The sequence below is a fragment of the Oncorhynchus tshawytscha genome, linkage group LG26 (genome assembly GCF_018296145.1).
Source record: "Oncorhynchus tshawytscha isolate Ot180627B linkage group LG26, Otsh_v2.0, whole genome shotgun sequence".
Taxonomy (NCBI): Eukaryota; Metazoa; Chordata; class Actinopteri; order Salmoniformes; family Salmonidae; genus Oncorhynchus; species Oncorhynchus tshawytscha.
Genome location: NC_056454.1, coordinates 27747180 through 27764692, shown reverse-complemented (window position 1 = coordinate 27764692; position 17513 = coordinate 27747180). Strand labels below are relative to the sequence as shown.

General features: G+C 40.5%; 1 protein-coding gene across 1 annotated transcript in view; it reads left to right on the top strand.

Annotated features, from left to right (window-relative positions):
- Positions 1 to 15652, top strand: part of LOC112225475 (ganglioside-induced differentiation-associated protein 2) — a 41163-nt gene extending 25511 nt beyond the window's left edge. Inside the window, exon 14 of the mRNA XM_024389461.2 lies at positions 14328 to 15652. Coding sequence (XP_024245229.1) covers positions 14328 to 14333 — 6 coding nt within the window. The 3' untranslated portion in view covers positions 14334 to 15652. The remainder of the gene's footprint in view (positions 1 to 14327) is intronic.
- The last annotated feature ends 1861 nt before the right edge of the window (positions 15653 to 17513 follow it).

The window sequence follows — 17513 nt, the reverse complement described above, 5'->3', positions numbered from 1 at the left end:
TCACAAGAAAAAGCTGGATATATTGTGGAATTGTATCGAAGAACTTGAACAGAAGTAGGAGAAATACGGTGATGTTGGTTAATCTGAAAGAGGGGAGTGAGGTTGGTGGTGGACTAATCTTGTGTGTGTGTGTGCAGAAAATCACCGAAGAAGGATTTGGATTTGATGACTTGAACGAACCCATCGCAGTTTAACCATGCCTGACGAGAATAGGCCCCCGAGAACGGTTCTCATCCACTTCCTAGGATTTACAACCTGGGACAAGGTACTTAAAGCAGCAAAAGAAAAGGGTGGTTCAGTGTGTAGGCCGCCAGCTGTCTTATTTACCCGGACTTGTCCAAGGAACTGGCAATAAAGAGGAAGACGTTTGCAATGGTAAAGAAACATCCATGAGAAGAACATCACGCACACACTGGCATTCCCAGCGACCCTGCTCTTTTCTTGGAAGGGAAAGATAATTATTTTCAAGGACAACAAGGAGGCAGAGATTTTTGCTAGAGTAAGGTGTTTAGCCTAGATAAAGAAGATGATACGAAGTAAAATACAAGTTGAATTGTATGCTGTTTACTATACAAATGAAGGTAGCTTATGTGTTTGCGGGACACAGGGGAGTGTTGCTAATTTAGCCTAGGCTTTCAAGTGCCTCACAGACCATAAGGAATTTTGAGTTGAGACTGCATGTTATCTATCATCAAGAAGCAACGTTACGTTCCTAGTTGCTATGTTTTATTTTGGGATTGGTTTTCTACGTTTATTTACACTGTTTTATTGTACAGCTGGAGCATATATCGTGAAATGTTATATACGTGTGTTAAATGGGACACTTCACACTCACAGGCTGTAACTAATCAACACAAATATGGCTAATGGTTATGTAAACATAATCTATTGGAATATAAATGGTTGTGGTAACCAAGGAAAAATATTGACATTTTAAAATCAAAACAGGCAAATATTGTGTTCACCCAGGAATCACATTTAACAAATAGAGGCACTGAAATTTAGTGGCGGCTGGGGTTGCAGAAGTTTATCATAGCTCATTTCATTCCAAACAAATTGGGGGATTATTCTGATGAAGAAAATACTTAATTTTGAAGCAACACTGACGAGTTTGGCAGGCTTATCTGCATCGAGGCTCTTATAAATGGGATTAATGTAGTGTTATGCAGCATATATGCTCCCTACAATGAGGACACCGATATATATCTACATCCTGAGGTAAACGTTATACTGGGAAATATGGAGGGGCAGATCGTCCTTGCTGGAGACTTCAACCTAGTGATGATTGATAGAAGTACATTTACAAGTAACTCCACGCCAAAGGATAGACTTGCAATACATATCCTAGCAGAGGATATGGGCCTTACAGACATATGGAGATGCATCCATCCTAATGATAGAGAAGATACCTATTTTCTCCCACTTCCATAAGACACACACTAGAAGAGATTTCTTCTTGATATCTAATTTCATGGTTGATAACGTGATTCATTTCAAGATTGGACCCATTGCCGTCATAGATCATGCTATAGTAGAGTTCCATATTGATATAGACCATGCTATTACAAGATGAGATATTTAGCCAATCGCTAACAGATGATCTTACATCCTTTTTTGAGATCAACATAGGCTCAACCAGAACAGAGTTTCACGGTATGGGAAACCTATAAAGCATATATTCGATGGAAAATAATGGCACATGCGTCCAAAAAGAAGAGTGAAAGGGTTGAAGCAGTAAAAATATTAGACACCCAGTATGTGGTTTGGAAGGGATTTGACAAGACATTTTACAGATGGCACATTTCAAACTGGCTGCAAATTGACGTTTCAGTTAAATGAAATGGATAACAAAAAGGCAGAATATGTACTGTTTTTATACTTTTTAAACCAGTTTTTATGAGGGAGGTGAGACGATAGGCAGGCTACTAGTAAGACAACTAAAAATGCTGAACACTTCTAACATAATTCCAGCAATTAAGAAGGGCAATAAGATAGTGACTTCAATCAAAGAGAAAGTGTGTTTCAATGTTTTTATGAAGATTTATATTAGAGATGCATGATTATATAGGTGAACATATTGGAATCGGACAATATTAACTAAAAATGCCAACATCGGTATCGGCCGATGTCTATTTTAACGCCGATGTCAAAGCTGACGTGCATACCTAATATAACGTAGGTACATGATGTAATGATGCGCTACACGTGCAACGCAGCGTTCCTAACTTAGTCCACAATGTCTGCTGTGTGGGTCGAGCAGTCAACAAGTCGAGCAGTCATTTGAAAGAGTAAGAAAGTTCAAAGGCCGAAATTCATTAAAGCAAAGATAATGGAATTCATTGCCCTTGACAATCAACCGTTCTCTGTTGTGGGTGATGTTGGCTTTTGCCGACTGTTCAAGCGCCGGTACACACTACCAAGTCCGCTATTTTTCAGATGTTGCCCTACCACTGCTATTAGCGTCACGCCATTTGGGTCTTTGCGTGCCAAAAGATACAGTACCACTGTCAAAGCTGTATAAACGTCTGCAAACACCGGCCATGAGTGATGTGTTTTCAATACCGCTTTGGTAATAAAGCATCATTTGTTCGACCGCAACTTCGGGGGAAGCTACAGTTGAAGTCGGAAGTTTACATACACATACATACACCATTGCCTACAAACTCAGTTTTTCCCAATTCCTAACATTCAATCCTAGTAAAAATTCCCTGTCTTAGGTCATTTAGGATCACCGCTTTATTTTAAGAATGTGAAATGTCAGAATAATAGTGATTTATTTCAGCTTTTATTTCTTTCATCACATTCCCAGTGGGTCAGAAATGTACATGCACTCAATTAGTATTTGGTAGCATTGCCTATAAAATGTTTAGCTTGGGCCAAATGTTTTGGGTAGCCTTCCTCAAGCTTCCCACAATAAGTTGGGTGAATTTTGGCCCATTCCTCCTGACAGAGCTGGTGTAACTCAGTCAGGTTTGTAGGCCTCCTTGCTCACACACTCTTTTTCAGTTCTGCCCAGAAATGTTCTATAGGATTGAGGTCAGGGCTTTGTGATGGCCACTCCAATACTGTGACTTTGATGTCCTTAAGCCATTTTTTTTTTTTTTTAAATGTATTTAATTTGACCCCTTTTTTTCCTCCCCAATTTCATGGTATCCAATTGTTTTAGTAGCTACTATCTTGTCTCATCGCTACAACTCCCGTACGTGCTCCGGAGAGACGAAGGTTGAAAGTCATGCGTCCTCCAATACACAACCCAACCAAGCCACACTGCTTCTTAATACAGCGCGCATCCAACCCGGAAGCCAGCCGTACCAATGTGTCGGAGGGAACACAGTGCACCTGGCAACCTTGGTTAGCGCACTGCGCCCGGCCTGCCACGGGAGTCGCTGGTGCGCGATGAGACAAGGACATCCCTACCTCCCTAACCCGGACGACACTAGGCCAATTGTGCGTCGCCCCACAGACCTCCCGGTCGCGGCTGGTTACGACAAAGCCTGGGCGCGAACCCAGAGTCTCTGATGGCACAGCTGGCGTTGCAGTACAGCGCCCTTAACCACTGTGCCACCCGGGAGGCCCTCTAAAGCCATTTTGCCATAACTTTGGAAGTCTGCTTGGGGTCATTGTCCATTTGGAAGACCCATTTGCGACCAAGCTTTAACTTCCTGACTGATGTCTTGAAACGTTGCTTCAATATATCCACATAATTTTCCATCCTCATGATGCTATCTATTTTGTGAAGTGCACCAGTCCCTCCTGCAGCAAAGCACCCCCACAACATGATGCTTCTACCCCCTTGCTTCACGGTTGGGATGGTGTTCTTCTGCTTGCAAGCCTCCCCCTTTTTCCTCCAAACATTACGATGGTTATTATGGCCAAACAGTTCTGTTTTTGTTTCATCAGACCAGAGGACATTTCCCCAAAAAGTACAATCTTTGTCCCCATGTGCAGTTCCAAACCGTAGTCTGGCTTTTTTATGGTGGTTTTTGAGCAGTTGCCTCTTCCTTGCTGAGTGGCCTTTCAGGTTATGTTGATATAGGACTCGTTTTACTGTGGATATAGATACTTTTGTACCCGTTTCCTCCAGCATCTTCACAAGGTCTTTGCTGATGTTCTGGGATTGATTTGCACTTTTCGCATCCAAAGGACATTTTATCTCTAAGAGACAGAATGCGTCTCCTTCCTGAGCGGTATGACAGCTGCGTGGTCCCATGGTGTTTATACTTTCGTACTATTGTTTGAACAGATGAACATTGTACCTTCAGGCATTTGGAAATTGCTCCCAAGGATGAACCAGACTTGTGGTGGTCTACAATTTTTTTTCTGAGGTCTTGGCTGATTTCTGATTTTCTATGATGTTAAGCAAAGAGGCACTGATTTTGAGGGTAGGCCTTGAAATACATCCACAGGTACACCCCCAATTGACTCAATTGATGTCAATTAGCCTATCAGAAGCTTCTAAAGCTATGACATTATTTTCTGGAATTATCCAAGCTGTTTAAAGGCAAAGTCAATTTCGTGTTTGTAAACTTCCGAAATAATGTCTGTAAACAATTGTTGGAAAAATTACTTGTCCTGCACACAGTAGATGTCCTAACCCACTTGCCAAAACTATAGTTTGTTAACAAGAAATTTGCAGAGTGGTTAAAGAGTTTTAATTATTCCAACCTAAGTGTATGTGAACTTCCAACTTCAACTGTAGCCAGCACCAATACAACCAGCCTGAAAACAGAAACTGCAGAGTTGCAAAGGAAAAGCCATATCTCTGTCCAGTGTTTGTTGTGCCCATCTTTTTATTTGCCAGTCTGCCTAGAAGGCCAACATCCCGGAATCGCCTCTTCAATGTTGACGTTGACTGGTGGTTTGCGGGTACTATTTAATGAAGCTGCCAGTTGAGGACTTGTGAGGCCTCTGTTTCTCAAACTAGACACTCTAATGTACTTGTCCTCTTGCTCAGTTGTGCACCGGGGTCTCCCAGTCTTTCTATTCTGGTTAGAGACAATTTGCTCTGTTCTGTGAAGGGAGTAGTACACAGCGTTGTATGAGATCTTCAGTTTCTTGTTAATTTCTCACATGGAATAGCCTTAATTTCTCAGAACAAGAATAGATTGACGAGTTTCAGAAGAAACGTAGTTTGTTTCTGGCCATTTTGAGCCTGTAATCGAACCCACAAATGCTGATGCTCCAGATACTCAACTAGTCTAAAGAAGGCCAGTTTTATTGCCTTTTTAAATCAGAACAACAGTTTTCAGCTGTGCTAACATAATTGCAAAAGGGTTTTCTAATGATTATTTAGCCTTTTTTGTAAATGATAAACGTCGATTAGATAACACAGTGCCATTGGAACACAGGAGTGATGGTTGGTGATAATGAGCTTCTGTACGCCTGTGTAGATATTACACACAAAAAAATCTGCCGTTTTCAGCTACAATAGTCATTTACAACATTAACAATGTCTACACTGTATTTTAATGGACAAAAAAGTTGCCTTTTTAAAAAAGGTCAATTCTAAGTGACCCCAAACCTTTGAACGGTAGTGTATGTAAATGCCAACAAAATAACTTTTTTTGTGTGTGCCACCTTTTATTTAACATGGCAAGTCATGTAAGAACAAATTCTTATTTACAATGTAAGACTACCCCAGATGATACTAGGCCAATCATCGCCCTCCCAATCATGGCCGGATGTGATACAGCCTGGATTCGAACCAGGGACTGTAGTGACTCCTCTTGCACTGACATGCAGTGCCTTAGACGGCTGCATCCATGTGTGGGTTTCAACTATTTAACTGTACTAGAATGCTTAAAAGGCTTCTAAAATGTTAAATATCTAATTGTTTTCTTGACAAGGAAATAATTGGATATCTGTATCTGCCAAAAAAGTAATATCGGTGCATCACTAATTTATACACATCCTCCTTTTCAGCGAGCCCTATAGATATGAGTACAGAATACCTGGCTATCTGATAATCTAGGTAAGAGGACATGGACTGTACTATAACAGAAGAGGATGTTAGAGCTGCCATTTTATCTATGAAAGCAGGGAAATCCCTGGGTCTGGACAGCCTTCCTGTAGAATATTATAAAAATTATATTGACATTCTTAAACCTGTATTGACAGTGGTTTTCCCAGGAGGCATTTAAAAATGGCTCCCTTCCGGACACCTTTAATGAGGCTTTGATATGGCTGATTCCTAAAAAGGATAGAGATACTACAGAACCTGGGAATTTTAGACCGATCAGCCTCAATGTGGATAGTAAGATTTTTACGAAGACCCTAGCAATACGCTTAGAAGGCACTACCTAATATTATACATAGAGACCAAGTAGGATTTATTAAGAACCAGACTTCAACTGATATGAGGCTCTTACATCTCATTTAGTTAAACCGATCAAATATAGTTCTTATCGCTGCTTTCTCCTTAGATTCTAAGGCATTTGATAGGGTAGAGTGGGATTTTCTCTTAAGAACCCTAGAAAAATGTGGTTCTGGACCTGACTTGTAAATGGATAGGGTCCTCTATTCTAATCCTAAAGCATCAGTACAAATGGAATTATGTCTCCTTTTTTTGTCTTTCTAGAGGCACAAAGCAGTGTTGCTCGCTCTCCCCTCTCCTGTTCACCATAGTTTTAGAGCCCTTGCGACAATGATAAGAACAGATCCAGAAATAAGGGGTGTACATTGAGGAGGAAAATAATTCAAGCTGCTTATGTATGCAGATGATATTCTACTGCTGGACTCTGATCCTCTTCAGTCTGTACCACGATTACTTACTTGTATTGAATCATATTCTAGTATGGCAGGCTACAAAATCAATAGGAATAAATCAAATACAGTTTTATCGACCACATACACATGGTTAGCGGAGGTTAATGCGAGTGTAGCGAAATGCTTGTGCTTCTAGTTCCAACAGTGCAGTAATATCTAACAATTTCCCAACAACTACCTAATAATACACACAATTCTAAAGGGGTGAATGCGAATATGTACATACAGTGCCTTGCGAAAGTATTCGGCCCCCTTGAACTTTGCGACCTTTTGCCACATTTCAGGCTTCAAACATAAAGATATAAAACTGTATTTTTTTGTGAAGAATCAACAACAAGTGGGACACAATCATGAAGTGGGACGACATTTATTGGATATTTCAAACTTTTTTAACAAATCAAAAACTGAAAAATTGGGCGTGCAAAATTGTTCAGCCCCTTACTTTCAGTGCAGCAAATTCTCTCCAGAAGTTCGGTGAGGATCTCTGAATGATCCAATGTTGACCTAAATGACTAATGATGATAAATACAATCCACCTGTGTGTAATCAAGTCTCCGTATAAATGCACCTGCACTGTGATAGTCTCAGAGGTCCGTTAAAAGCGCAGAGAGCATCATGAAGAACAAGGAACACACCAGGCAGGTCCGAGATACTGTTGTGAAGAAGTTTAAAGCCGGATTTGGATACAAAAAGATTTCCTAAGCTTTAAACATCCCAAGGAGCACTGTGCAAGCGATAATATTGAAATGGAAGGAGTATCAGACCACTGCAAATCTACCAAGACCTGGCCGTCCCTCAACTTTCAGCTCATACAAGGAGAAGACTGATCAGAGATGCAGCCAAGAGGCCCATGATCACTCTGGATGAACTGCAGAGATCTACAGCTGAGGTGGGAGACTCTGTCCATAGGACAACAATCAGTCGTATATTGCACAAATCTGGCCTTTATGGAAGAGTGGCAAGAAGAAAGCCATTTCTTAAAGATATCCATAAAAAGTGTCATTTAAAGTTTGCCACAAGCCACCTGGGAGACACACCAAACATGTGGAAGAAGGTGCTCTGGTCAGATGAAACCAAAATTGAACTTTTTGGCAACAATGCAAAATGTTATGTTTGGTGTAAAAGCAACACAGCTCATCACCCTGAACACACCATCCCCACTGTCAAACATGGTGGTGGCAGCATCATGGTTTGGGCCTGCTTTTCTTCAGCAGGGACAGGGAAGATGGTTCAAATTGATGGGAAGATGGATGGAGCCAAATACAGGACCATTCTGGAAGAGAACCTGATGGAGTCTGCAAAAGACCTGAGACTGGGACGGAGATTGGTCTTCCAACAAGACAATGATCCAAAACATAAAGCAAAATCTACAATTGAATGGTTCAAAAATAAACATATCCAGGTGTTAGAATGGCCAAGTCAAAGTCCAGACCTGAATCCAATCGAGAATCTGTGGAAAGAACTGAAAACTGCTGTTCACAAATGCTCTCCATCCAACCTCACTGAGCTCGAGCTGTTTTTGCAAGGAGGAATGGGAAAAAATTTGTCTCTCGATGTGCAAAACTGATAGAGACACCCCAAGCGACTTACAGCTGTAATCGCAGCAAAAGGTGGCGCTACAAAGTATTAACTTAAGGGGGCTGAATAATTTTGCACGCCCAATTTTTCAGTTTTTGATTTGTTAAAAAAGTTTGAAATATCCAATAAATGTCGTTCCACTTCATGATTGTGTCCCACTTGTTGTTGATTCTTCACAAAAAAATACAGTTTTATATCTTAATGTTTGAAGCCTGAAATGTGGCAAAAGGTCGCAAAGTTCAAGGGGGCCGAATACTTTCGCAAGGCACTGTAGAAATATATGGATGAGCGATGGCCGAGCGGCATACGCAAGTGCAATAGATGGCATAAAATACAGTGTATATACATAGGCTATGAGTAAGATAAGATATGTAAACATCATTATTAAAGTGGCATTGTTTAAAGTGATTAGTGATCCATTTATTAAATTTGCCACTGATTGGGTCTCAATGTAGGGAGCAGCCTCTCTGAGTTAGTGATGGCTGTTTAACAGTCTGATGGTCATGATAGAAGCTGTTTTTCAGTCCCTCGTTCCCAGCTTTGATGCACCTGTACTGAATTCTCCTTCTGGATGGTAGCGGTGTGAACAGGCATTGGCTCGGGTGGTTGTCCTTGATCTTTTTGGCCTTCCTGTGACATCGGGTGCTGTAGGTGTCATTTGAGGACAGGTAGTTTGCCCCCGGTGATGCGTTGTGCAGACCGCACCACCCTCTGGAGAGCCTTGCGGTTGAGGGCGATGTAGTTGCCGTACCAGGCTGTGATACAGCCCGATAGGATGTCCTCGATTGTGCATCTGTAAAAGTTTGAGGGTTTTGGGTGACAAGCCACATTTCTTCAGCCTCCTGAGGTTGAAGAGGTGCTGTTGCTCAGTTTGTCTGTATGTAGTAATAAGACTTTTTAAATATTTCCTGGGGTAACAATGTAAGAAATAATACATTAAAAAAACAAAATGCTGTATAGTTTCCTAAGGACTCGAAGCGAGGCGACCATCTCTGTCAGCGCCATCTTGCAATTAGTCAGAAGCAATGCCAATTAATGACACGTTACTATGGAACCGTTACCCTATTTAATTTCAAATGGGTTCCTACTGGGATTAAATATTTGGGCATTAAGTTGAGCTCAAATTTGGACCAAGTGAAGAGACAAATTTTGAGCCACTACGATTAAAGATTAAGACCAATTTAGAAAAATGGTAAAAGGTAACTTTATGGGGAAAGATCAATGTGATTAAAGTAGCTGTGGTCCCACAATTTTATTATATCTATGCAATGTTACCTATGAATATTTCAGACTGAACAACATGACAAATTAACTAAATACTTTGTGGGATAGGGAAAAACACAGGATTAATATGAAGAAAATGTGCTCACCAAGGGATGTTGGAGGCTTGGCTTTACCAGATGTTAAATTGTACAATTTATCATTTGAAATGGCTAAATTGGCAAAGCTTTGGGGCAAAGGGATGCTGGCTTGGATTGTATAACAATAGATAACAATAAAGTTATCCAATCACTTCTGTTGATACTCTCACAGTCTTACATGGGAGTTTAAATAGACCTCTCTCAACTCAATTTTGTTACACTCAGAAGTGTAGGAACAGTACACAAGATGTGGAATTTCACATCTAAAACAAGGATACTCATCATTGTGGCACAATCCTAGGCTACGGATTGGGAAGAAGGCTGTGTACTGGAAACAGTGGCTAATGAAAGGAATTCATACTATAGGTGATCTGTACAATGAAGATGTTTTAATGTCCTACTCCGATTTGGTACGAAAATAGGATGTTGGAGACGAGGGACACTTCTGGAAATATTTACAATTGAGAGAATGTTTGTTAACCGGCTATCAATGAAATCCAGGAAAGAACCCAATAGCGGAGTATTTGGAATTACCCAAACATAAAGCAGCCATTTTCTACTCAATATTTTGTCATCTGCAGAGTAAAGATTGTAAACAACTCAGAACAATATATCAAATTGACCTAAAGTGTGAAATGGAGGATGATACCCGTTTGAAGATCTTGTCCAGCTCAGGGAGGAACATAAGGGAAGCCAGGGGGAAATGTACTTAATATAAGATACTACATAGGTTTTATTAGACCCCAACAGGGCTTCATAAGATGGGGCTGACCAACAATTCTCTGTGTTGGAAATGTTAAAAAGACACTGTGATATGCAACACGCAATATGGGAATGAACATTAGTTATACCTTCCTGGAAATATGTTTTGAAATATCTGGAGGAATGTCTCTTGGGCAATAGAACAGAGTTACATTAGGTAACAAATTAGGAATTTGCACTGATCACTGTTGGTATCGTTACAACAGCTAGAGTAATCCTTAGAATTTGGAAGGGTCATGCCTCCAATCAATGTTGGAGGTTGCATCTAATGAACAAATGCTTGCTAGTATCACCGATAGAAACGACAATTCTAGAAGCTGGATGCATTTTATTTGTAATGTTTCTAAGACTGGGAGGTGATTACTTGTGAACCCATTCAGTTCTGTATTGTAACTTGTGAGATACTATTTGACTGTGCTATGTTGGAGGATTTGTATTGATGTCATGCTCAAAGTTTTATGCTGTACAGTGTTTTATTTTTTATTTGTTTGTGAAAAAAATTAATCTAACAAAAATAAAAAGAATGATTGAGGCCACTGGGGACCTTCAGTGCTGCAGAAATGTTTTTGTACCCTTCCCCAGATCTGTCTCAACACAAACCTGTTTTGGAGCTCTACGCACAATTCCTTTGACCTCATGGCTTTGTTTTTGCTCTGATATGCATTGTCAACTGTGGGACCTTAAATAGACCTGTGTGTGTGTGTGTGTGTGTGTGTGTGTGTGTGTGTGTGTGTCTTTCCAAATCATGTCCAATCAATTTAATTGACCACAGGTAGACTCCAATCAGCTGTAGAAACATCTCAAGGATGATCGATGGAAACAGGATGCACCATAGCAAAGTGTCTGAATACTTATGTAAATAAGGTATTTCTGTTAATTCATTTTAAATAATTGTATCAATTTTAGAATAAGGCTGTAACGTGGAGAAAGTCAACTATTCTGAATACACTGCACTTCCGCTGGACTACTTGGATGCGTATCAGTGTGGATGAAGAAGGGAGTATGCGCAATGCCCACTGAAAATGTGTATGTGGTCTATATCTGCGTATATACACCACTGTGCTGATATCTCTCTTCTTGTCCTTGTTTTGCCTTGCCTGTGTTGGGTTAGATGATGTTTTTGCCTGGGCCTGTGTAGGGTTAGATTGGGTAGGGAAGGGAATTTTTTTGAAGTGGAGGCTCCATTATGGATCTATCTGTATGTAGATTAGTTGATGTTGCAAAGTGTTGCACTTTTAGCTCTTCATGCTAACTATGGTAACTACCTCAGTCTCTCCCCTCACTATCCTGGCCTATGAGTGCATCAACAGCTGGACTGCAGAGGCAGGTGTTAGCCCTAACCCTTCAGCTTTCCCTGCAGAGCGGCTGGTGTTAGCCCTAGCCCGTTAGCTTTCCCTGCAGAGCGGCTGGTGTTAGCCCTAACCCTTCAGCTTTCCCTGCAGAGCGGCCGGTGTTATCCCTAGCCCGTTAGCTTTCCCTGCAGAGCGGCCGGTGTTAGCCCTAGCCCGTTAGCTTTCCCTGCAGAGCGGCCGGTGTTAGCCCTAGCCCGTTAGCTTTCCCTGCAGAACATTATTTTAAATGATCTTTCAATTTTCAGACCAAGCGTTGGTACCATGAGGGTTTAGCCACAAGGCTGTGAACAGAGAGAAATTTACCTCATGAGGAAATAGTCGACACAGGGAATTGCACTGCCCAGAGGAAGTAATGAGTATTACTGTACACTGGCCTGCTTACCACTTTCTATGTGAAAAATTCTAGAATAGTGAGATGTCTACTGTTGTGGATGCAACTCAGTACATTACAATAATGTACCAGCAAACACTGCCATTTTAATGACTTCAGGGTTGTCTACTCAGTAGGCATTCCTATCCAGAGACATTTAGTTGAAATATGCCAGTTTGTGTACAGTTGAAGTCTGAAGTTTACCTACACTTAGGTTGGAGTCATTTAAAACTCATTTTTCAACCACTCCACAAATTTCTTGTTAACACACTATAGTTTTGGCAAGTCGGTTAGGACATCTACTTTGTGCATGACACAAGTAATTTTTTTCCAATAATTGTTTACAGATTGTTTCACTTACAAATGACTGTATTACAATTCCAGTGGGTCAGAAGTTTACATACACTAAGTTGACTGTGCCTTTTTAAACAGCTTGGAAAATTCCAGAAAATTATGTCATGGCTTTAGAAGCTTCTGATAGGCTAAGTGACATCATTTGAGTCAATTGGAGGTGTACCTGTGGATGTATTTCAAGGCCTACCTTCAAACTCAGTGCCTCTGCGTGACATCATTGGGAAATCAGCCAAGACCAGCCAAGAACCAAGTCTGGTTCCTCCTTGGGAGCAATTTCCAAATGCCTGAAGGTACCATGTTCATCTGTACAAACAATAGTATGCATGTATAAACACCATGGGACCACGCAGCTGTCATACCATTCAGGAAGTAGATGCGTTCTGTCTCCTAGAGATGATAGACGCGTTCTGTCTCCTAGAGATGAACGTACTTTGGTGCGAAAAGTGCAAATCAATCCCAGAACAACAGCAAAGGACCTTGTGAAGATGATGGAGGAAACCGGTACAAAGTATCTATATCCACAGTAAAACGAGTCCTACATCGACATAACCTGAAGGCCTCTCAGCAAGGAAGAAGCCACTGCTCCAAAACCGCCATATAAAAGCAAGACTACGGTTTGCAACTGCACATGGGGACAAAGATCGTACTTTTTGGAGAAATTTCCTCTGGTCTGATGAAACAACGATAAGAGAACTGTTGACCATCATTATATTTGGAGAAAAAACGGGGAGGCTTGCAAACCAAAGAACACCATCCCAACCGTGAAGCACGGGGGGTGGCAGCATCATGTTGTGGGGGTGCTTTGCTGCAGGAGGGACTGGTGCACTTCACAAAATAGATGGCATCATGATGTAGGAAAATTATGTGAATATATTGAAGCAACATCTCAAGACATCAGACAGGAAGTTAAAGCTTGGTTGCAAACGGGTCTTCCAAATGGACAATGACCTCAAGCATACTTCCAAAGTTGTGGCAAAATGGCTTAAGGACAACAAAGTCAAGGTATTAGAGTGGCCATCACAAAGCCCTGACCTCAATCCTAAAGAACATTTCAGGGCAGAACTGAAAAAGCATGTTTGAGCAAGGAGGCCTACAAACCTGACTCAGTTACACCAATTCTGTCAGGGGTGAATTTTGGCCCATTCCTCAACTTATAGTGGGAAGGTAGCCAAAACGCTTGACCCAAGTTCAGCAATTTATAGGCAATGCTACCAAATACTAATTGAGTGTATGTAAACTTCTGACCTACTGGGAATGTGATGAAATAAAAGCTGTAGTAAAATATGATGAAGTAAAAGCTGAAATAAATCGTTCTCACTACTATTATTCTGACATTTCACATTTCTTAAAATAAAGTGGTCATCCTAACTGACCTAAGACAGGGAATTTTTACTAGTTTTTACGAATTTTTACTATTAAATGACAGGAATTGTGACCAACTGAGTTTAAATGTATTTGGCTAAGGGGTCTGTGAACTTCCGACTTCAACTGTATATACACTCAGGTTTGTGTGCTCTACTCAACTCAAACTCAACTCAGAGGCAAACCAGGCCTACAAATGAATGAGAGAATTATACAATCACTCTTTAATATCTTTCATTTGATCTTTCACTTCTGCTTTCATTGCCTTTTGGTAACATCTTTTTCGCAGTAAAAATGCTCTCCGCCGACTACTACTATATATACACACAGTGCAGTGTGTAACCTGATAGTAAAATGTCAAGCAATGTTTATAGCCTGATTGTAATGACACGACCTGTATGTATTTGTCCGTGTGTGTTTTAGGTGTGAACCAATCAGAACTCCAGCAGAGAGAGAGAGAAAAGCCAAGGACTATGAGGGTGTTTCTCAAAATGCATACTTCCATATTCCACGCATATAGGCGCACAGGAGGGTTGAAGTATGAGTCCAAATCAAAGTATACGAAATAGCACCGAAGGCACTTCTTGAATGCACACTCCGTTTTGTACATATTTTGAAGTATGCATTGATGCTAGCTTCAATGGAAAGTATTAAGGAAATATGATGCAACAACGTTAGAAATGATGGAGAATTTCCTGAAATCATTGGTGGCCATTATTTTAGCTGAAGCAGAGTAAATACACTCCGACATGTTGCCTATTCACATCTCAAATGTTTCCTGACTACAATACTTTATCATTATATGTTAATAAATACATGCTGTGTTAATTTTGGCATGTTTAACTGCCTACGGACCGTAGATAACAAGCACATAAGTCAATAGGGCTAACTGGCTAGCTACCACTGTTAGCCAGCCAGATAGCTACAAATAATTTACATATTGCAAAATATTAGCTTTAGGTCATTTTTGCCTGTTAATGAAGTATCTGGTTAGCTACATTTACGATTCTCATATCTAGCTGATAATTATAAAGTAAAATGTTGCTTTGTGAATATCTTGTTTTGTCTTGTTGCCATTGTGGCTGGAAGAAGGTTCTGTGATGGAGGTAAAGCGTGAGGTAATACAGTAGGGGGAGTGTGAGTGCTTCTCAGATGTGATGTGTTATGCATTCTCCACACTCTCGTCCTCATAAGAACGTACTCAATGCGAGTGAGAGTTTGGAGCACGGTAGTATGCATATTGAGAAACACCCTGAGACTCATTCTGCATTCATATCCAAGTGAGAAGGTTTCTACCACATACGACTGGGAAAAATCCACTTGAATGCCCCTCCAACTGGTAATTACTAGTGGGAACCTTGTCTATCACCCCTGTGCTCCAACCACATAATTTCCAGCAGATAAATGCAACAACAAAGCAGTATATATTAATATGGTTTGTGAACTCTCACTTGTTTACAAGCATAATAGCTGTACTTTTAATTTATGGTTGAGGCAGCTGGTTTGCTATAAAAAATAGTTGCACACTATGAACTCCCAGTAATTTATTGGGTAAACCAACGTTTTGGCATCCCTGTGCCGCCTTGACCTAGTTCAAGCATTCATGACATTACCCTTTATGTGGACAAACGGTGCAACCAATGACAACAGTGAGGGGTGTGTCAGGGTTACTAGGTTGATTAGAATGAATTGAGTGACACTGTTAAGACCATAGTTTACAGCATGAATATATTAGGCTATTATCATATGGCAACATAATGAGATATTCTACATAATATTAGCATCAACATACATTGTTTAAATTAATTTCACAGTAACAGTCAGAAGTTTGGACACACTCGTTCTAGGTTAGTTAAAAAAATAAAACTTTTCTACATTGTAGAATAATAGAGACATCAAAACTATGAAATAACACATGGAATCATGTAGTAACCAAGAAAAGTGTTAAACAAATTAAAATAGATTTGAGATTCTTCAAAGTAGCAACCTTTTGCCTTGATGACAGCTTTGCAAACTCTTGGCATTCTCTCACCCAGCTTCATGAGGTCACCTGGAATGCATTTCAACGAACAGGTGTGCCTTGTTAAAAGTTAATGCATTTGAGCCAATTAGTTGTGTTATGACAAGATACAGTAGAGTTGGTATACAGAAGATAGCCCTATTTGGAGAAAAAAAAGTCCATATGGCAAGAACAGCTCAAACAAGCAAAGCGAAACGACAGTCCATTACTTTAAGACATGAAGGTCAGTCAATACGGAAAATTCCAAGAACTTTCAAAGTTTCTTCAAGTTCAGTCGCAATGTGTATTTCCACCATGAAGCATGGAGAAGGAGGTGTGATAGTGCTTTGCTGGTGACACTGTCTGTGATTTATTCAGAATTCAAGGCACACTTAACCAGCATGGCTACCACAGCATTCTGCAGTGATAACGCCATTTTATCTGGTTTGCACTTCGTGGGACTATCATTTGTTTTTCAACAGGACAATGACCCAACACACCTCCAGGCTGTGTAAGGGCTATTTGACCAAGAAGGAGAGTGATGGTGTGCTGCATCAGATGACCTGGCCTCCACAATCACCTGACCTCAACCCAATTGAGATGGTTTGGGATGAGTTGGACTGCAGAGTGAAGGAAAAGCAACCAACAAGTGCTCAGCATATATGGGAACTCCTTCAAGACTGTTGGAAAAGCATTCCAGGTGAAGCTGGTTGAAAGAATGCCAAAAGTGTGCAAAGCTGTCATCAAGGCAATGGGTGGCTACTTTGAGGAATCTAAAATAGCATATATTTAGCATATATAACACTCTTTGGTTACTACATGATTCCATGTGTTATTTCATAGTTTGTCTTCACTATTATTCAACAATGTAGAAAATAGTACAAATTTAGAAAAACCCTTGAATGAGTAGGTGTGTCCAAATTCTTGACTGGTACTGTATACATTTAATTGTTTCCAATTTAATAAAATGTTTGTTACATGTAATTTGGTTCAACCATAATGCAGAATAAGCATCTTGGGTGTACATATTGGGTGTACACTGATAAGCTGTAGAAAGAATATATTCATTAATAAGACTTTAAGAGTTCAAAGCATGTGAGTGCATCCAACTGGTAATTAACACTTTCATACTTGGTTATGAACGCAGCATAACTACATCTACAGTCACATGACTGGCTCCACTTCCATGTTCTGACCGGCAGGACCCCTGTGGTTTAGCTCTCTGACCAGACTATAAGCCACCCAGGGCCTCAGTGGGCTTTGTCTGGGACCTCACAAGGACAGTATACCGGACACTGACACTCTGAAAAGCCTGGATACTGATGAACCTAAGATGATGTTTTTATTAGCAGTGTGATGCAATCAGATGACAGACGGATAGAAGGATGTATCTCTCTGTGACGGAGCCTGTGTGAACTCACCAACCTATCCCAGGACACTCCGCTGGCCTATCTTAAAAACCTGCCCTCCTGTGTGAGAGTGACATCGCTCATGTTAATGTTTCACATTTTTATATTTGCAAAACTTCACCGAATGGTAGGTTTTGGATGTTGTATATGTTCACAAGCTGTTTAAATGTGAATCTGTTTTTAGGTCAAATCATATTTTAT